Genomic DNA, 19,998 nt, shown 5'->3' on the forward strand with positions numbered 1-19,998 from the left:
AAGCCATCCCCCAACCTGGAACTCAGGCTTTTATATGAGTTAGAGAAATAACCTTCCATCTTATTTGAGCCATTGCATTTTTGGTTCCCTTTGCTGTAGCAGCTAGCATGTCACACTAACGCACCCTTCTGTATTCTATCTTCAAAGGGCAATTTAAAAAAAATTAAGTAAGACCATAATATCCTTTAGCCAAAATCCTCTGATGATTTCCCATCTCACCCAGAATAAAAACCAAAGTAGTCTGCAAGACCCTTTATGAGTTGATTCTCTGCTACTTCTCACCTTATTTCCCACCTCTATTCTCTTGCTCACTCTGCTCAGGAGACAATGGCTTTCTTGTGGTTTCTTAAACATGTCTAGGCTGTTTCTGTGTTGAAGCCTTTGTGTTTGCTATTTCCTTTGCCTAGAAGGTCCCTTCCCTACTACATCACTCACCCCATCACTTCATGCCACCTTAAAGGTGTGGCTCTCCTCAATGCCCTTTATAAAGTCACATCTCTTTCCCTTATACCCCAACTCTCACTCAGTATCCATGTACCCTTGTCTGGCTTAATTTTTTTCCATTGCACTTTTCACCATTTGACACACATATATACTTCATTATTCTCTGTCTTCCTGAACAAGAACATAAACTCCTTGAAGGAAGGGAGAAACTTCAATTTTTTTTTTCCCATTGCTGTATACATGGCATCTAGAACAATGACCAACACACAGCAGGTACCCAAAAATATTTGTTGAAAGAATAAAAATGTGGTCATTTAATTATTTGAAATATTAAAAAATTACTGTCAAAAATTCTAAAGCCTCACAGTTGATTTTCTTGGTTTTTAGCTATACCAACAATTGCTGAAAAACAAAACTGAGATTATTTTCTCTTGCCTCTCTGTTTCATGTCTCACTGAATGAACCAGAAATTTTAGAACAATGTTAAATAACGGAAAGAACAGACATCCTTGACTTATTCCTAATTTTAACTGCAATGAAGAGACACTGGAGCAGGAATAGCACAAATACTTATTAGGGCTGGACTCAAGTAGCAGAAGTGTGAGAAGTGTCTGGGCTAAAACAAAAGGGAGTGGTAAGGATATGATGAATGAGGGTGCAAACTGTGTAATGGCATTCATGGTCAAAAAGATTTATACTACTGCTCTTTATAAAGAAAATAGGTCAGAGTCAGCTGAAAGGCTGGGACTCAATAACAAGGGATTAAGCAGAAGAAAAGAGAATTTTAAAATGCACTTATCTAATAAAGAATGTTAAATATTTAGATAGGAAGCCTTTTTTTGAAAAATAAAAAAATATACATTTTAAACTATAAAGAATAATATTTATATCTCTTAAAAATAATTTTTCTAGGAAGATAAAAATCATTATCTTGAATGAAAATATACTCCTGCATTTCATTTCTAAGTTGTCACTTGTTTTTTAAAAGTTTGAGTACTGAACTTCAGATATTCATAGATAATAGGAAGTTGAAGTAAAAGTTGAGTCCTAGATTATCTGTCAAATTCAACAGTAAAAGAAAATAAAAAAACCAAACCCTTTTATTTATAAAATGAGTTTGTTAAATTACCTGAAGTACTTGGATCATTTCTTTTGCTTTTTCAAGGCAATCATTTGATTCATTAACTTGCCCTTGAAGTTTTGCTATTATGTCATGAGTCATCTCAAGTTCTTTCTGCATCTTTATAATCTTGCCTTCCTTATGCATAGCGCTTTCTTTAGCTTCATGGAGTGACATTTCCAGCTCTTGAGTTTTCTATTAGAAAAAGTACACATGTTTAAGGTCTGCCATATAGACAGAGTCTTAGTATATAAGTTTAAGACAAAAATAATCATATATAGGAATTAATTTTCACAGATTTCACTAACAAAGGATAGAAAAGAAGAGAAGCCAATGTCACTCAAGTTACACATGTATTTTTTTTTATTTATAAGCTGATGTCTTTTGGATTAAAAAATGCCCACATTTTACATTATAAGGTTCAGCATTTATTTACTAGTTAGCATGGTGCCAAGCATATTAAATAGGTTCTCACATTTTAAATGAACACCCCTTAGAGAAAGTACATTTGATAATTAGCTCTTTAAAGTAATACATGTCTTTTCCTTTATTTTTATTACCTACTTTTTAACTTGAAAAATACAAGCATATGGAAAAATTCAGAGGCATTTGATGAAGAGTAAGTTTCCCCACCTCAGAACCCTAGCTGACCCTGAATGAAGCAATGACTAAACTCTTTCAGGTGTATCCTTCCAGAAGTTTTCTATGTGTATCTAAGCGTAAGTGAATATTCAGTTCATAAAAACAGTCATACACACAGTAGGAAATAAATATATAGTTACTAAATATATAGTATACTAAATATATAGTTCTGCATTTTAAAAAAAATCTAATAATATATTTTCCAGATCTTTCCATTATCGATACACATAGATCTCTCATATTTGTTTTCATGGATACATACATCCTGTTTCACGGAGATCATCCACTAATGAACGCTTAGGTTATTTCCAGTTTTTTCCAAGTACAAAAATACTGGAATTTAAATACCTGAATTTGTTCATATTTATAAGATTATTCACATACATATATATGCAGGTTTTCCTGGAAAATGTGTTTTTTGACCTACTCAGAATTTATTTTTGTTTCATGAGTGGGGTAGAAATCCAGACTTTTTTTCCAGATAGCTAGATGGTTGCTCTGAATCAAACATTAAGTGAATCGTCTTTTCCCCACTGAGCTGGCTGTTACCATTATCATATACTAAATTCTCATACTTATCTGAGTATGATGCTGAACTCTGTTCTGCTCCAACGCTCTGCTTACCTATTTCTGCATCGTTACCAAACTACTCTAGTTATCTATTCCTGTATCATTACCAAACTACTCTAATTTGGCATAATTACCAAACTGATAGCATATTATTTCTTATCTGATAGGGCACTTCCTGGGTCACTAAGGATGTAATCTCCCTCTGCTTCTTTATCTTATTGCTTTGGTAGATGGGTTTCAAATTTCTGCTATTTTATCTCTGCCAGCTGACTGAGGTAGTGTAGTGCAGCAGATCAATCAATAGTATACTAGTGACCTTCTAGTTTCCACTGGTAATGATTAAACTAGTGGTTGATGTTTTATTATAAGTATTTATTTTGGTAAAAATGATAAGTTATAAGTTACATAAGTATATAAGTGTATAAATTATATACACTCTTGGGTGCCCTACTAAGTCATTTTGTGTGCTAACAAAATAAAATAGCATGTTCTCTTTACAGAGTCCCACGTAAGGGTAGTTAACAAAGTAATTGAACTATTCAAATAACATACTGATTCTTGGATACAGGTTAATCCGCTTAAGAAATCTGTTATATTTTTGGCCTCTTCCATTTTGATCTTGATTATAACATTAACCAGTATGAAAGACACTGATGATAATTAGAGAAAAACTAAATTGCTCTTTCCCTCTAAACTAGTTCTGTATACAGACACAGATTATATTTTAATAGAAAGTCACATGATTTAGGAAACTTACACTGTATGGTAATAATACTTTAAGTGTCTGTATCTAGTAATCAAATTAAGCTATGAGTTACTTCTGTTTTATAATCCAAAGGGAAGTTCTTATATAATGTCTAGCTTCATATTTAGTTGAGTGATAGCCACGATAGAACTATATTTAAAAAACAAGCCCATCACACGGACACAAAGATGGTCCATGTTCCTTAACACATTCAATACTATAATTTTGCTCTGAAATGTTATATAAGACATGTTATATATAAATGTTATATAAGATATTAAATGCATTTTTAAGTCTTTGATGAAGCTGCAAATTGAAAAACATAAGAAAGTACATACCTCTGTGGCTTGTTGTGTAGCTCTTGATGTAACATGAAGATTCTTATTGTCTTGTGTAGTAGGATTAACAAGGGCACCAGAGGTCAGAGAGATCTTCAAAGTTTGGTAGTTTTTAAACAGTTTTTCATTGTTCTCTTTCATTGATTTTAGATCATGTTCCCATTCTTTGGCTATGGTGGCATTTCTTTCTTCGAATTCTGTTGATTCATTCATTATAGCCTATTGGATAGTAAAAACACCATTATAGCTCTAAGATGAATTACATTAAAAAAAAACCCACTTTGAAAATAATAGATTTCTAGGACAAGGCATATGCCGAAATTATTCAGAATATTCCAGAACAGCACTTTAAGAGAATGTGAACACTCTTTGTGGTTTGCGTCAGTTCCTAAAATTTCAAACGATGTTGGATGTTGGTGATGAGAATAAAGAATAAAGGCTGGACAGCATTCGTATTGATTTTCAAGATGATAATCTTACCTTATTAGATCAGTACTAATGTATGAAGAAGAATCTGAAGAATTGTGCAGGTTAAAGTTATTATGTATGTTATGACACATATATGTCATATATAAACATTAACTGACATCTAATAGCAGAGCATAACCAATAAACTTAACAACAAGCTATTTTCATTCCAAACCTCAGTGGTTCCAGGGAAAATCATTCACTGACTTTTGGTAATTAATCTGAAAACCTTGTATTTCTGTGCAGGGAATAATGATCAACCAATGTCTTCTTTTACATCAAAGCCTAACTAACTCTGAAATTACTCATATCATCTTTTTACTTCCTAATTCCTAAGGGATGTACTTTTTTGCTCTCATCATGGATGCCTTATTGGTCTTACCTATAAATTTCTTTGTGGTTTTACGGCAATTCTGTCAGACTTGGATCCTAAATTAGTTGTGTTCTTGCTGGCATCCTGGACCCTCCATGGCTCTAGACTATGGACCTCCCACCATACAGAATTACCAGTTCCTTCTTTCAGGGTGCTGGAAGAAGCCACATATCCATGCTGATCCATGCTGATCCCCACAGCAGGAATCCCTACTTTCTTTTCTTTTCCTTTTTATTGAAGTATAATTGATTTACAATGTTGTGTTAGTTTCAGGTGTACAGCAAAATGATTCAGTTATACATACATACGTATCTTTTTTTTCCTGTTCTTTTCCCTTATAGGTTATTATAAAATATTGAGTATAGTTCCCTGTGCTAAACAGTAGGACCTTGTTGAAGGAATCCCTACTCTCTAATCACAATTGGGCCCTCAACATTACATAACAACACGGAATTATATGGAAATTATCTTATCCAAACATCAGTTATGCTTTTCTCCATTGACTGTGGACTTTTTTTTTTTTTTAAACAGCTCATTTACTATTTTGCTTGGGGTATTCAACAAATGGATGAACAATCCAGCCACAGGAAAACATTTTTTTTTAAACATTATCTATATTTCAATGTGATTTTAGTTTCTAGATGAAGTTAAAGTCTTTGTCTGGAAATAACTACCCAAACATAGGAATATAAAACCAATATTAAAAGCTGTAATATTAATCCAGGTCCCTTTGTTCCAATTACATATAATAACAAGCAACTTTCTGATTACTGCATATTTTACTAAGTATATGAGATAGGGATTACTTCAGAAAGTAGAATGAATATTCTGAGCAGTGGAAAGTAAAACAAATTAATAAACTGGTCTTAAGCAATGTTGCTTCTTATGAATCTGTCCACTAGGGCTGATCACCTTGGGAACAATGATTACAAACCACATTTTTGAACATCAAAGTTGAAGGATCAGGGCATGTGACAGTGACACCGCTGAGACAAAAAGCATGTGAGGCCTTATTAATAAAGCAGCTGGCTAGGCTTGTCCAGGGCTTTCCTACAGCTGCTGCCTGCAGCCCTGAAACAGGCTCATGTCTCACCTTGTCTGAGCCTACTTGGGGAAAAGGCTCAATTCCTACAGAAGCAGTGAGAAGTGAGAAAAGAAAGAGGAGACTCGCCAGAGGATTCCGGATTCCACAGATTCCAAATCTGTGTGTAACAAATTGATTACTACACACCAAGATTTTGTTATCTTCTTTACAAGTATAAATATATATTTAATTATCCTAAGGAAGCATAATACATTAGAGGCAGAAGATGTTTTACACAGTTTTTTTTCACAAAGCATATACAAATAAATTTTAAGAAAATACTTAAAATTAAGTTGCTCTAAGTCTTTTTACAAATGAGGTATAAAAATTAAAGCAGACAACAACAAAAAGAATGAGGTAGCACAAGAAAATTACTACTTACAATTATTTTGTTATTATAGAAGTTATTCACTTGAAAAATACTATCAGTTTCTTTCTGGATGCCATTTTTAAGCTTTTCTATATCAAAATGAGCATTCAACCACTCTTCCAAAAACCGGGTCATTTCTTTTCTATTACTTAGTACTTGCTGAAATTCAGTCTCTATGCTATGGCAATCACTTTCTGAAAAATCCTTGAGAATTTCCTGAGAAAAATAAGCATTGAATCACATGAACATTAGAAAAGTTTTAATCTAAATATCATAAAAAGGGGAAAACACCTTATGAAACTCTTATTCTTAATATTTTGAAGTACTGTAAATATAATTCTAATTTAAAACTTTAGTTATTTGATAATAAAATTTTGGTGTATAGCCTATAACAGAGGCACGTCCACAAATCTGCATGCTAGAATTAAAATCCCTCAAAACTATAAAACTGTGACTAATAATCACAAAATATGAATTGTTCCTGGATGTAGTTTTCTGTGCATAAAACAGGCTGTACATGGTTTTGGGAATTGAATGCCTGCCTCATACTGCTGAGAGGGAGCAGGACACTTCATGCAGAGTTGTTGTAATAAAAATGTTTCTGACTCCCAGTCACAGATCTAGGAAGTTTTAGAAGGCATTTGGAAACTTATTCTGGGGTTCCATGAATTCCCACTTGAAGATATTACATCTATTTTCTGTATCTTTGGGGTTCTGAAAGGAGGCTAGACTATTACTTGGCACTCTTTACATCTGGTCAGCTGTCATTCTGCAACTGATTTTTAATTTTTGGTAAATAAAAATGACTCTAAACATATGAAAAGGTACTTTTCTACTTGATAAAAAGGCTTGAAATCTAATTAAACCCATTTTAAACAAATTGTACCTCAATATGCAGATCCATACTCTGGCTCAATTTGAGGTCCCTTAATTCCTTGGGCGGTACATCATAATCTTGTTGAAGGTGCTGTATTTTAATTAGCAGTTCATTTTGCTTTTCCACTTCATCAATAAAAGCCACTTCAAGTTTATTGATGGATTCATGTTGTTCTTCCTTTATCTTTGTAACATGGCTTAACACATACTTGCAGAAAAACATTAAACAAATTGGGAAATGAAACTTGTACCACATTTAGATGAAGTTTTAAACCCCTGAGACTATGAGGCAGGATGGCATCTCTTATTATCTATATCCTCTGGTAAGTGAGGGAGAAGGAAAGAGCCTCTCTCTATCCCCAATTTTCTCTTCTCAGCAACTTGGGAGAATAACTTCCAGGCCTCCATCTAGTTCCATATTTCTGACTTGCCCCTGGATATACCTCATGGATGTCCTACAGTTACCTCAAATTCAATAGATTTAAAGTGAAAAAAAAAAATAAAAAATAAATAAAATGCACATGATTCCTTTCCCTAGAAACCCACCTTTGCCTATTACCCCCCTTTTGGTTAATTATGTCATCAATCACCCAGTTCCCAGCTAGATATCTGAGATTCATTTTCAACATCTTCTGCCTACCTTGATTGGGTAACCAAAATGGGTATGACATGTCCCAAGATTTACTTGTCAAGCATATTTAGATGTTTGGCTTTAAGGTGACAATAATTTGAATGCCATATGCTTCACGGATCTCCTCAATAAGTTCTGGATATCTGATTGCCAGGGTTTGTGGAAGAATATCAGGGCGTAAGGGGCAATTCACCTAGGAAGGGCAGATACCAGCTCCCTACTTCCTTAACATCCACCACTCCTTAAGTCTCATAATTTGGCCTTTTCCTTAACTACTCAACTAAAACTGCTCTGACAGATGTCACCAGTGAGCTCTATTATCAACAAATTGAGGAGATCTCTTCAGTCCACATTCTAGCTGACTGAAGCATCTGCCACTCTTGACTACTTCATCTTTGACGTACTCTCCTCCACTGACTTAAGTAATAGTACTGTTGCTTGGTTCTTTTCTGTCACTTTGACTTTTCTAACCTTGAACCCATGAGTTGCTCTTTTCTGCTACTGTCTCTTGGAGAACTATCTTTTCTGGAGTTCGGATCTTATCCGAACTTATCCCCAAACTCTTATTCCTCTGTTATGTTTTCTGGGCGACCCTACACATGTTGTGCAATCTATCACCTATATGAATCCCAAATCTTTATCTCTAGTCCTGACTTTTCTCCTGACAAGCCTCAGACTCTCGACTAAATGCCTGCTTGGTCTCCCTTCTTAGACGTTCTGTCTTAGGTATCTCTCTCTACCTCAAAACTTCTCAAACTAAACACCTAATCTCTTTTCCCTCTCTCTATCTCAGTTAATGGTACCACTCTCCACAAACCTGGCTAAGCCCAAATCCTGGGACTCAATCTAAACTTCTCTCCCGTACCTCCACCACCAATCACACGAACTACTATCTTAAGCTGCCAAATGTTTCTTTAATCTCGTCTGTCCTCTCCATTCCTATGAATCCTTCCCTAGCAGTACAGTCGCTCATAATAGCTCATCTGGACCACTGTACCTGTCTCTTATCTCTTCTCTCTGCCACTAGGCTTATCCTCCACAAACTCATTTCTTCTTTGTCTGCAGTGAAGTTATCTAAAATGATAATCTGATCATGCTACTGCCACCACCTTAAAATAACTGTCCAATGGCTCTGTCTCATTTACAAAATGAACTCCAAGCTTTATTGTTTGAGTCTGTCTTCTACTACAGTCTTACCTTCTTTAACTTTTTATCTGGTATGTCATATAATCTAAACGTACTTCTATTGCTACACTTATTACCTGTTTATATGTCTGCCTAACTCACTATGAGATCCTTGAGATGTTATTCATACTTGTCTCCTGAACACCTGGACAGTGTCTAGGCCCATAGGCAAAGCTCAGGTTTTGTTGAATAAACAGGTCCTAGGTGCATTCAGGATCTTGCACACACTGTTCTTAGACCCACATAATCTTTAATTCAGTAGTAAATATACTAAATAACAAATATGTCAATTCTCAAAGCAGGACTTAAACACTAAAGTTTGTAATGGAAATTTATAGTGATATTTACAAAGATATTACTAAAAAAGATGGTACCTGAAGTTTCTTCATGACTCTATGAAATTCCATGGAACATCTTTGGTTTGCAGTGAGAAGTTTTTGAATTTGCTTGCTTTGTGGACATGGAAGTGAGAGGTTTGCTTTTACTCTAATTGAAAGCTCTTTTTGTGTTTCGATTTCCTTCTTCAAGTCAAGAGACAATCTATTTAAGCACTCATAATGATTATCCATCTCTGAGTATCTCTTAAGAAGCTCCTAAAGAAAATTAGAATTTATTCAATTTACCAATTCATTCTAATTTAACAAGAAATAGTCTCAGCCCTAGAATTGCAACAAAACTTAATTCTTTAATACTTTTTGTAGGAGAAAAATAAATTACGACCTTTGTGTTTATAAACAAAAGCGAACTCTTATTGTTGATTTTGGATTATAGAAATTATTGTGGAAATTTAAAAGAATTTAAACAAATATAACAAAGAAAACCAGAAGCAACCATTGTTATCATTTTGCTGCATTTTCTTTTGGTCTTTTGAACATCCATGATTTGAAGAAGCATTTATTTACAAAGTCTGAAGAGAAATGTGAGTGAATTCAATCTAGTATGTATTGTAGCTCAAGGCTGAATGCTGGCTTCTATTTACAGAAGACAGTGTAAGTGAGCAGATCGGTGACTAAGAATCAAACTAGTTATTTGTCAACTTGGTGGAGCCTCTTCACACATTTCTATTTTCTGCCTAGAATCCAAGTTTTCTAACCTTTTATCAGAGTTTGAGTTCAGGTTCTAGCTCTGCCACTTGCTGACTGGGGAAACATTGAGTCATTTTCACCACTACAAAATGAAGACCACAATAATTGCCACAAAGTTTTCTAGGGGATCAAATATTAAATAATATCTATATCTATGCAATCTATAAAATATATAGACATTATAGTTTAAAGGAAATAAAATTATATTTGTAAAAATGCTTCTATGCCCAAGTTTTACTTTGTCAGACCTGGTTTCAAACTCTGATTCTACTAATTTACTACCTATGTGACCTTGGGTAACCACTAAACTTCCTCTCTGAGCCTCAGTTTGTTTGTTTATAAATGGAACAATAAAACCCATCTCATGAGGTAAAGCACCCAGGACAGTGCCTGCATGTGGAAGACACTCAATGAGCCTAGGCCCATCAACACAAATGACGAGAGGCTAGGCAAGTGACTCCTTGGTCAGAGTACAGGTGGAAGAACACATTAAGTTCAAGTTGCTACAGTCATGTAATAAATAACATGTTTAGTTCAGGGTGTTAAATTATAGAAGGGGCTTCTGACAACAACGAGCTCTCTTTTTTATAATTTAAGGAAAAGCTAGACAGATGTTCATTAATGTGGGATGTTGGAGGGGGGAGTCTTCCTTTAGTCTTGGAATGAATCACATCATGTTATGGAGCGGCACTGTAGAGTCATTCATTTGTACTTTTAAGAAATACATACTGAATGCTGATTTCTGTCCGGAATTTTTCTAAGTGATACAGCCATAACCAACACAAAAAAGTTTTTAGGGACTTTGCATTCTAACAGGGGTGAGAGTAAATCCTGTTGGCTTTACCCTCAATATGTATTCAGAATCCGAACACTTCTCACCAGTTCCGCTGCTACCTCTTTGGGCTGAGCCACCATCACCTTTGCCTGGATGACTGAAATTAGTCTTTCACATGGCCCTCCTGCTTCCACTCATTTTCAATAACATTCTTTTAAAATGTAACTCAGATCATGTCTCTCCGTATTCAAAATTGTCCAAGGGATTCTCCTTCTTCCTCACAGTAAAACCCAAAGTCCGCTGAAGGCCCCACAGCCTGCCTCTTCCCCATTAACTCCTGAGCTCATTTCTAACTGGCTGTCCTCCTTCTTGATGTTCCTGGAACCCGCCAGGCAGGCTTCTGTCTCAGAAGCTTTCTACTTGCTGTTCCCTCTGCTTATACTGCTCTTTCCCTGTATACCTGTGTGGCTTGATCCTTTACCTTTTTCAGGTATTTGCTCAAACGTCACCTTTCCAGTGAGGCCTTAAAATCACAAACTCCTCTGTTTCCTGTGTGTGGTGTATGCACGTATATATGTACACATATACATACTTATACTAGATTATATAAAATTTAGAAAAATATTGAGCATTATCTGTTCATTCCACATTAGGCCTTTGGAAGGGTACTACAAATAATCATTTGTAATATTAACAGGAGAGCACTTACTTTTATCCTGAAGCACTTTTCTCTCAGGCTTTCTATAAGGTGTTGGTTTCCATCACACAGTAATTTTTTTTCATATTTTACTACCTCTTCGTGGTTCTGTTGCTTCTGCTTTGATACAAAGAAATAAGCAAGGGTTCAGCTGTAACTATATTAACATATAATGTCTAATCATATACTTTGATTACATTTTTATATCTTTTCAATAATGGAATTAAATATCACACATGCAACTCAAAAGCAGTGTTAAAAATGCTCAGAAAATGAATAACAGTAACACTAAGTCTTATGCTGAGTGACCTCAACTCATTGGAAAAAGTGGGAAAACCACATATTTTTTGAAGATAGGATTTGTTGCTTTACTATCTATAGTTGCAAATTGGATTTTAGATATATCTCTGGTTCCTACTCTTCCAAATCTCTGTCTTAGAATCACTGCTGCCAACTCATATATGCTAGCAAAACCAAGTATACTACCTATGGTGTTCCAAGCCCTATTCATATATTCTTTCTAGCACCTTGGAACAGAAAATTCATATCCTGGTTATATTTTGTATTTCTGATTAAAAGTGCAAAATGAAACATTGTTCAATAAATATTTGTTGAATGAAGTCTATAAATTTAGTTAGAGCCCACATAAAGATGATTTCCAACTGTCTGAAATTTCTACTGAGATTACAAATGGTATTGCTTTCCATTTTATTATTTCTTTACTATGAGATAATGATGACCATGAGAATGAAACATGAAAATAAGATTTTTATAGATTTCATACAATTTCTTATTTGTCTGAATTTTATAGAGGGATTCAGTTCAGTTCTTTAAGATATATGATTCTGAATATCTATAAATAGACATATTAGTAGAACTTCCTTTTTTATACTCAGCTTGCTTTTCTTCCTTCTAACTTCACTAACAAGAGCCTATGTTTAAAACTCTATCATGTAGAGGTACAGAAATGAGATATTTAATCTTTTACAAGTATTTCTCCACTGAAAATGTTATTTCCTGGTTTAAAAACCATTTTAAAAATTACACTGAAGAAAATAGTCTGCTTTATTTAACAATTTTTTTCTTAAAACTAAAGAATTGGGAGGGGAGTCTGGGGGAGAATGGATACATGCACATGTATGGCTGAGTCACTTTGCTGTGCACCTGAAAGTATCACAACATTGTTAATCGGCTATACTCCAATAGAAAATAAAAAGTTAAAAAAAAAAAAAGGTATTTTCTGAAAAACAAAAACATTAATTCAAAAAGATACATGCACCCTAATGTTTATAGCAGCATTATTTACAATTGCCCAGATATGGAAGCAACCCAAGTGTCCATCAACAGATGAATGGATAAAGAAGAGGTGGTATATATATATACACATACACATACACAATGGAATACTACTCAGCCATAGAAAAGAATGAAAATTTCCCATTTGCAACAACATGGATGGACTTCTAGGGTAATATGCTAAGTGAAATAAGTCAGACAGAGAAAGACAAATACTGTATGATATCACTTACATGTGGAATCTAAAAAATATAAGAAACTAATGAATGTAACAAAAAAGAAGCAGACTCACAGATATAGAGAACAAGCCAGTGGTTACCAGTGGGGAGAGGGAAGGGGGAAGGGACAATATAGGGGTAGGGGATTAAGAGGTACAAACTATTATGTATGAAATAAGCTACCCGGATATACTGTACAACATGGGGAATAGACAATATTTTATAATAACTATAAATAGAGTATAACCTTTAAAAATCGTGGATCACTATATTGTACACCTGTAACATATAATATTGTACATCAACTATACTTCAATTAAAAAAAATGTTCTTACCAAAAAAAAAAAAAAAAGGTAATATCTGAATAACATCATTTTGGCTTCTTTTAAAACTGTATTTTCTATTTGTGTGAAAAATTATAATTAATAGTTTCCCTCATTATCCTTTACTGTTTGTAGATGTTTCCAGGAAATATAAAACAAAACACTGTTACCCTTTCCAAGAAAGCTTGATTCTTATAAATAGTTACTAGATAGGGGAAGATTCTGAACTCACTCTAGCTATCATTTCTCTCAATGCTTCTCTGAATTGGTCTCTTTCCATTTTGAGAGACTCTTTTATTCTCTTTAGCTCATCTCTTTCCTTAGCTACAATTCTTATTTCTTCAAGGCTTTCATACAGTTTCTTGGTCAAGTGTAAGTTATCCATTGCCACATTTTGCACAGATAAATTTTGGGCCTCAAATTGCTTCTTCAATTGTTCCATTTCATTCACTTTTTTATGAGTTTTATTGACATCTTCTTCCATTCTAAGAAGTTGAAGCTCTTTTCTCTGAAGTTCTGGTATCTTGACATAATTATAAAACAAGTTAGAATGCAAACAGAATTCCTTAAAGAAAGGAAAATAGTGTCTATGTATATGTACATATAGTATAGTACATATACATATATATCTATATTGACATATCTGTATCTATGTCCTTTCTCATTCCATAAGTAATTTTGGGCACAGTTATTCCCCCAAAGAACAGAACAACACATACCTTTCTCGGTAATTCGTCTTTTGACTTATTTAAATCCTTCTGAATATTTGAAATCTGAGATGTCTTTTCTGAAACTCTCTCTCTGAATTTATCAATAGTTTCTTGGTGTTCTTTCAAATGCATATGGGCAATTTTTAGTTGCTCTTGTGTTTCCAGATCCTTTGTTATTAGAAGAAATTGAGAAATATGATATAAAGGCACATTACCTTTTCTTAACAATGAACTAGTTAAACAAAATCTTAAAAAACCCATGTTCATAGTTAAAAACAACCTCCATGCCACCCCCAAATTAGAACAGTACAGAAGGACATAAAATCCAAGTCCCTGTCCCTAGCCTCACCCATTGCAGTCCTGTCACATGCTGAACTCTGCCACTTACTTCTCAAATTTCATACCACTCGGACATCTTTCTAAATCAGTATCACATAAAGAGTGTCCCATTCTTATGCTTAGTTTTCCACTATACAGACGAACACCACTTAGCCAGTGCCTTACTGGTAGATACTTGGATTGTTTCTGATTTTGTTCATCACAAACAATGTTGTAGTGAATGCTGCTGTATTTCTGTCCAGATATGTGAATATACTGGTAGGATGAATTTCTACAAAACTGCTGTAGCAAATGTATATGTTGATAATTTTTAAAATGCTATTGTCAAACTGCTTCCCTAAAAGGTTATAACATTCAAATTTTCACCAACAGTATCACTTATTTTCAAACTTCTTGCAGTAAAAACATGTTTACTTGACAGGAAGAAAGAGCACAACTCACTCTAGCTATGGCTTCTTGCAGGTCTGCCTTGAGTAGGTCTCTCTCCAGTTTCAGAGTCTCTTCTACTCTCCTTAGGTTATCTCTTTCTTTCATTACAGATTTCATTTCTTCAAGGTTTTCATGAAGTTTCTGAGCCAAATTTAAGTTCTCCATTTCTATTTTATCCAGAGTTAAACTTTGGGCCTTGAATTCTTTCTTCAGTCGCTCTATGTCACACATTTTTTTCTGTGTCTCACTAACCTCTTCTTTTAACTTAAAAAGTTGATGTTCATTTGCTTTAAGTTCTTGGACCTTAAGATAATCGTAATGTTAGGATTAGATGGTTTCTTAGGGAAGGATAAAGAATAGTTTCTAAGCTGATTAAGACAGTACTCCCATGTCACTCATTAACATTCTGTGTAATTCCATACAGGATTTACTTTTTTTTGTGGTATAATTTATATAACTACACACTAATCTTATGTGTATATGGCTCAACTATTCTTGACATATGTATACAGCTATGTAACTACAACTCAGATTAAAATACAACTCAGAATTAATACAGAACATTTACTTACCTCACCATAAGGTTCCTATGTGTCCCTTCCTAGAACAAACCACTATTCTGACCTTTTTCATCCCAGATCAGTTTGCCTGCTTTTAAACTTATAAATCACAATGTATTTATCCATTCTCCTGTTGATAGGTATTTGGGTTGTTTTCAGTTTTTTGCAATTATGACTGAAGTTGCTGTGAACACTCCTGTATGTCTTTACGTGGAAGTGTGCACTTTTTTCTCTTAGGTACACAGCCAAGGAGTGGAAATGCTGGGCCACAGGCAGGTATATGGTTCGGTGCTAGTAAAAGCTACCAAGCTGTTTTCTAATGTGGCTAAAGCATTTTACATCCCTCAGGGATTTTAGGCATTACTTTTTATTCTAGGAATAAATCAGGTATCCAAACATATAAGCGCCATGACCCCCTCAATACCTTTTCTTGTAATTTAGCATTTGAATTTTCTAAATCCATTTGCATATTTGATATTTCTTCTGTCTTCTCACAAACGATCCTTCTGAGTTTATCAACAATTTCCTGGTGCTCTTTCAGATGCACGTGAGCAATTCTTAGTTCCTCTTGTTTTCCAAGGTCCTTTATTATTAGAAAAAATTAAAAAACAATGACACAGCTTAATGTTAACTAGTATGTTCTTTTTAATGAAAGTGATACATTTTCTTAGTAAAAATAATACATTTCTTATTTCTTACTCCACATCTTTGATGTTGTTAGAAAGTTATCGGCTTTCCCTTCCCCTGTCCTCACCTCCCCACAATGTACTCATATTTTTCAGAGGTAAACATGCTATACACATACTATTCTACAACTTGATTTTCCCCCTAAGAGTTATTTTGAGCTTCCAAATTAGAACATTCAAATCTATTTCATTTTTTTAAGGGTTGCATGTATCCTGACATATTGCTTATATCTACCCAGTTTCCTTGTGATAGACATTTAGGTTATTTCCTATTTTTTATCACAAATTGATATAATGAACAACCTTATGGTATATGTGTGTGTGTGTGTTATGAATATACACACACATATATATTTTTCTTTACCTTAAAAATTGAGTAAGTGTACATGTAGGGTAAAGTCCATGAAGAAAATGCTGGTTACAGAATTTACAATTTTCAAAAATAATACCAAATTACCTGCCTAAAAGGTTGTATCCTGTTACTTCTCACCAAAAGTACCACTCATCTCAAAGAAGGGTTCATTGATGCAAGGAAAACATCACATTAACTTGCTGGGAAGAGGAACGAGTGTAACTTACTTTAGCTTTTGTTTCTCTGAGGATTTCACTGAGCTGGTCTTGCTCCATTTTGAGGGTTCCCTCTATTCTTCTTAGGTCATCTCTTTCCTTAGTAACAGATTTTATTTCTTCAAGGTTTTCTTGAAGTTTCTGAGTCAACCTTAACTTCTCTGTTTCTCTGCTTTCCAGGGTTGAATTCTGGGCCTCTAATTGCTTCTTCAACTGCTCTGTTTGATATGTATTTTCCCTGAGATCATTTTTTACCTTAAGAAGTTGACATTCCTTCTCCTGAAGTTCTTGGATCTTGAGATAATCATACAATAAGTTAGGATATAGATAGATATAGAGAAAAAGCTAATAGTTTCTAAATTGAATAGGTAAGTCTTTATGTATATTAGGCTAACTGATATCCTGTTTCATAATACAAAAGACTTGATTCAAACTCTCAGTTACTTAGATATTAGTAGAAATACCTGTGCTTTTAAGGCAGTATTTGTGTTTTCTAAAGCCTTTTGAATATTTGATATTTCATCTGTCTTCTCTGAAACAAGTCCTCTGAGTTTATCGATAGTTTCTTGGTGCTCTTTCAGATTCATTTGGGCAATTCTTAGTTCCTCTTGTTTTTCCAAGTCCTTTATTATTAGAGAAAGAAAAATAATACGTTCAGAATAATACAATTCAACCATGTGTAGAAAGGTACAGGGTAAGAAGTAAAAATTCCCCTCTCTCCTTAGGCCTCCCAGTTCTCATCCTCTAAATGACTTTTAGATGTCAATATATTCTAGATACACTACTCTGTAACATAACCCTTTTCTCTATCAGGACACTTCCAAATCAGCTCTATCTCATTCTTTACCTGTGGGTTGGTATTCCATGGTCTGAATGTGCTGTATTGATTCAACCAGTCTCTACTAATGGACAGTTAGAATTTTTCCTGTTTTGGGGTTTGTTTTATTTTGTTATTGCAACTTGTACAAATATCTTTGCACAGTTATGCTAATGTGTGCAGGATAAACAGCAATAACTGGACTTTTTGGGTCAATGCATACACTTATTGAAAACTTTGGAAGATATTATCATATATCCATCCCTCCAGCCTTCCCCAAGATTGGACCAATTTTACAACCTCACCAACTCTATCAACCATGGCTCTTTTAGGACACGATGCCATATTCACTAGTTGGGGGAAAGATGGTAACTCACTCTAATTGTGGTTTCTCTTAGGTTTTCCTTGAGCTGGTCTATCTCTACTTTGAGAGTCTCCTCCACACTCCTAAGGTCATCTCTTTCTTTTATAACAGATCTTATTTCTTCAAGATTTTCATGGAGTCTCTGAGTTAACCTTATGTTCTCCAATTCTGTATTTTCCAGGGTTGACTTTTGGGCCTCAAGTTGCTTCTTCAAGTTTCCCATTTCACATATTTTTTCCTGAGTCTCACTGACATCTTTCATCTTAAGAAGTTGATGTTCTTCTTGAAGTTCTTGAATCTGAGAAAATCATAAAACAAGTTATGACATAGACAGAAAATTTTAGGAAAAAGAACTGTCTCTAAAATTAAGGTAATCATCTTTACATTTTAGTCTAACGTATGTATTATTTTCTTCCATAAGGGATATGATGAACACAATAATCAGATGTCATTTTCCAACTTAACAAAACAAGACCTACCTTTGCCTGTAATTCAGCATCTGAAATTTCTAAGTCTCTCTGAATATTTGCTCCTTGATCTGTCTTCTCTGAACTATTCCTTGTATTAATGGTTTCTGGGTACTCCTTCAGAAGAATGTAAGTAGCTTTTAGTTCCTCTTTGATTTTCTGTCCCTTTATGATTGGAGGAAAATTAATCAAACTTAGTAGTGAACATCATCATTATCACTTTAACACTATTTTTATATCCAAAAACATTATAAGAGGGAAACTTACTTCAGCTACAATTTCTTCAATGTTTTCTTTGAGTTGGTCTCTTTCCTTTTGAAGGACTTCCTGCATCCTTTCCAGATCATCTCTTTCCTTAATTATGGTTTTTATTTCTTTTTGACTTGCCTGAAGTTTCTCAGTCAACTTGAGCCTCTCGCTTTCTATTCTTTGTAGTGATGAATCTTTGGCTTTGAGATGTTCCTTTAACTGTTCCAGTTCAATCCAACTCACTTTTTCCTGAGTTTCACTGATTTCTTTTATGGTAATAAATTGTTTCTGTTTCTCATGAAGCTCTTGGGTCTTAAAAATAATAATAAAATAAGATAGTAGCCAAAAATATACTTATGTGTGCACACACATAAAAACGTGTGTTTATATATGTATATATATGTGTATGTACATTTTTTAAGGAAAAAAATCCAGTATGTTTTCTAAAACAATTTAGGAGGTAAACAGTAGTCTTTGTAATCCAGTTAGCTACCTCCCTTAAGTTTTCTCCCACTGTTCCTTTACTCCCAGTTTACCTTTTTCTGTAATTCATCATTTGTTGTTTCTAATTCCTGTTGAATGCTTGATATTTCAGTTTCCCTCTCTGAAAGATCCACTCTCAATTTACCAATAGTTTCCTCCTGTTCTTTTAGGTGACAATGAGCAACTTCAAGTTCCTCTTTGGTTTCTAGGTGCTTCATTATTAAAGGAAATTGCAAGAAATTTATGAAAACGTTATAACCATTACACTGTAACTAATTCCTTTCCCCAAAGGTTTAGTTTTTACCAAGATATTTGCTTACAGAATACTAAGCACACACACACACGAAAAAGGATGAAACCTACTTTAGCTACCATTTCTCTTATGTTTTCTTGGAGTTGGCTCCTTTCAGATTGAAGAACTTCTTGTAGCCTCTGTAGGTCATCTCTCTCCTTAGCTATAGATTTCACTTCATCATGACTTTCTTGAAGTCTCTCAGACCACTCAAGCTTTTCCATTTCTAGTCTTAGTAGTGCTGAATCATTGACTTTGAATTGCTCCTTCAATTGCTCCATCTCACTCATTATTTTCTTAGTCTCATTGTCTTTTTCTTTCATATTGAAGGACTGTTCCTGTTTGTCTTGAGATGCTTGAATCTTAAGAGGATCATAAAACAATACAGTTGGTATCCAGAGATACTTTATTTTATTTTAGGGGAAAAGAAACAAGGATACTTTCTAAAACAATTAAGTCAGGGATTCAACAGCTCATTTACAGAAGAATATTTCCACTCACCCACTCTTCCATTATTCAGATATTTAACACACTTATTGAGTACTCATTGTGTTGTCAGTATCCTATTAGAGGTTGGAGATGAAACGGGAAATGACACTTTACATGATCTGCCTTTTCGAGACTTACACACTTTAGAAAGAAAGATACATATTATACCAGATCTTACCAAAAAGAGGTGCTGGGTTCTTTCAGGCTACCAGTGGCAAACCTAACCTATTGTGAGTGCTTAGGAAGGGCTTCCTAGGGGATGGAAAGCTTCAGTGGAGATCTAAAAGATGAGAGCACTTGTGAGGC

At 34.4% G+C, this 19,998-nt stretch overlaps 1 protein-coding gene across 7 annotated transcripts in view; it reads right to left on the reverse strand.

Annotated features, from left to right (window-relative positions):
* CENPE (centromere protein E) overlaps positions 1-19,998 on the reverse strand; it is a 73,891-nt gene that overhangs the window by 13,204 nt on the left and 40,689 nt on the right. For 3 of the 7 annotated variants that reach the window (XM_057547326.1, XM_057547324.1, XM_057547327.1), the window contains 17 exons: positions 19,275-19,565; positions 18,965-19,123; positions 18,447-18,740; positions 18,192-18,344; positions 17,726-18,010; positions 16,996-17,154; positions 16,544-16,825; positions 15,703-15,861; positions 14,731-15,021; positions 13,960-14,118; positions 13,473-13,763; positions 11,416-11,523; positions 9,221-9,439; positions 7,041-7,238; positions 6,167-6,370; positions 3,860-4,078; positions 1,574-1,759 (listed from right to left, as the gene is read on the reverse strand). In XM_057547326.1, coding sequence (XP_057403309.1) covers positions 1,574-1,759; positions 3,860-4,078; positions 6,167-6,370; positions 7,041-7,238; positions 9,221-9,439; positions 11,416-11,523; positions 13,473-13,763; positions 13,960-14,118; positions 14,731-15,021; positions 15,703-15,861; positions 16,544-16,825; positions 16,996-17,154; positions 17,726-18,010; positions 18,192-18,344; positions 18,447-18,740; positions 18,965-19,123; positions 19,275-19,565 — 3,657 coding nt within the window. The remainder of the gene's footprint in view (positions 1-1,573; positions 1,760-3,859; positions 4,079-6,166; positions 6,371-7,040; positions 7,239-9,220; positions 9,440-11,415; positions 11,524-13,472; positions 13,764-13,959; positions 14,119-14,730; positions 15,022-15,702; positions 15,862-16,543; positions 16,826-16,995; positions 17,155-17,725; positions 18,011-18,191; positions 18,345-18,446; positions 18,741-18,964; positions 19,124-19,274; positions 19,566-19,998) is intronic. The other 4 variants (XM_057547329.1, XM_057547331.1, XM_057547325.1 and 1 more) reach the window with 3 other exon arrangements.

The sequence above is a fragment of the Balaenoptera acutorostrata genome, chromosome 5, assembly GCF_949987535.1.
Source record: "Balaenoptera acutorostrata chromosome 5, mBalAcu1.1, whole genome shotgun sequence".
Classification (NCBI taxonomy): domain Eukaryota; kingdom Metazoa; phylum Chordata; class Mammalia; order Artiodactyla; family Balaenopteridae; genus Balaenoptera; species Balaenoptera acutorostrata.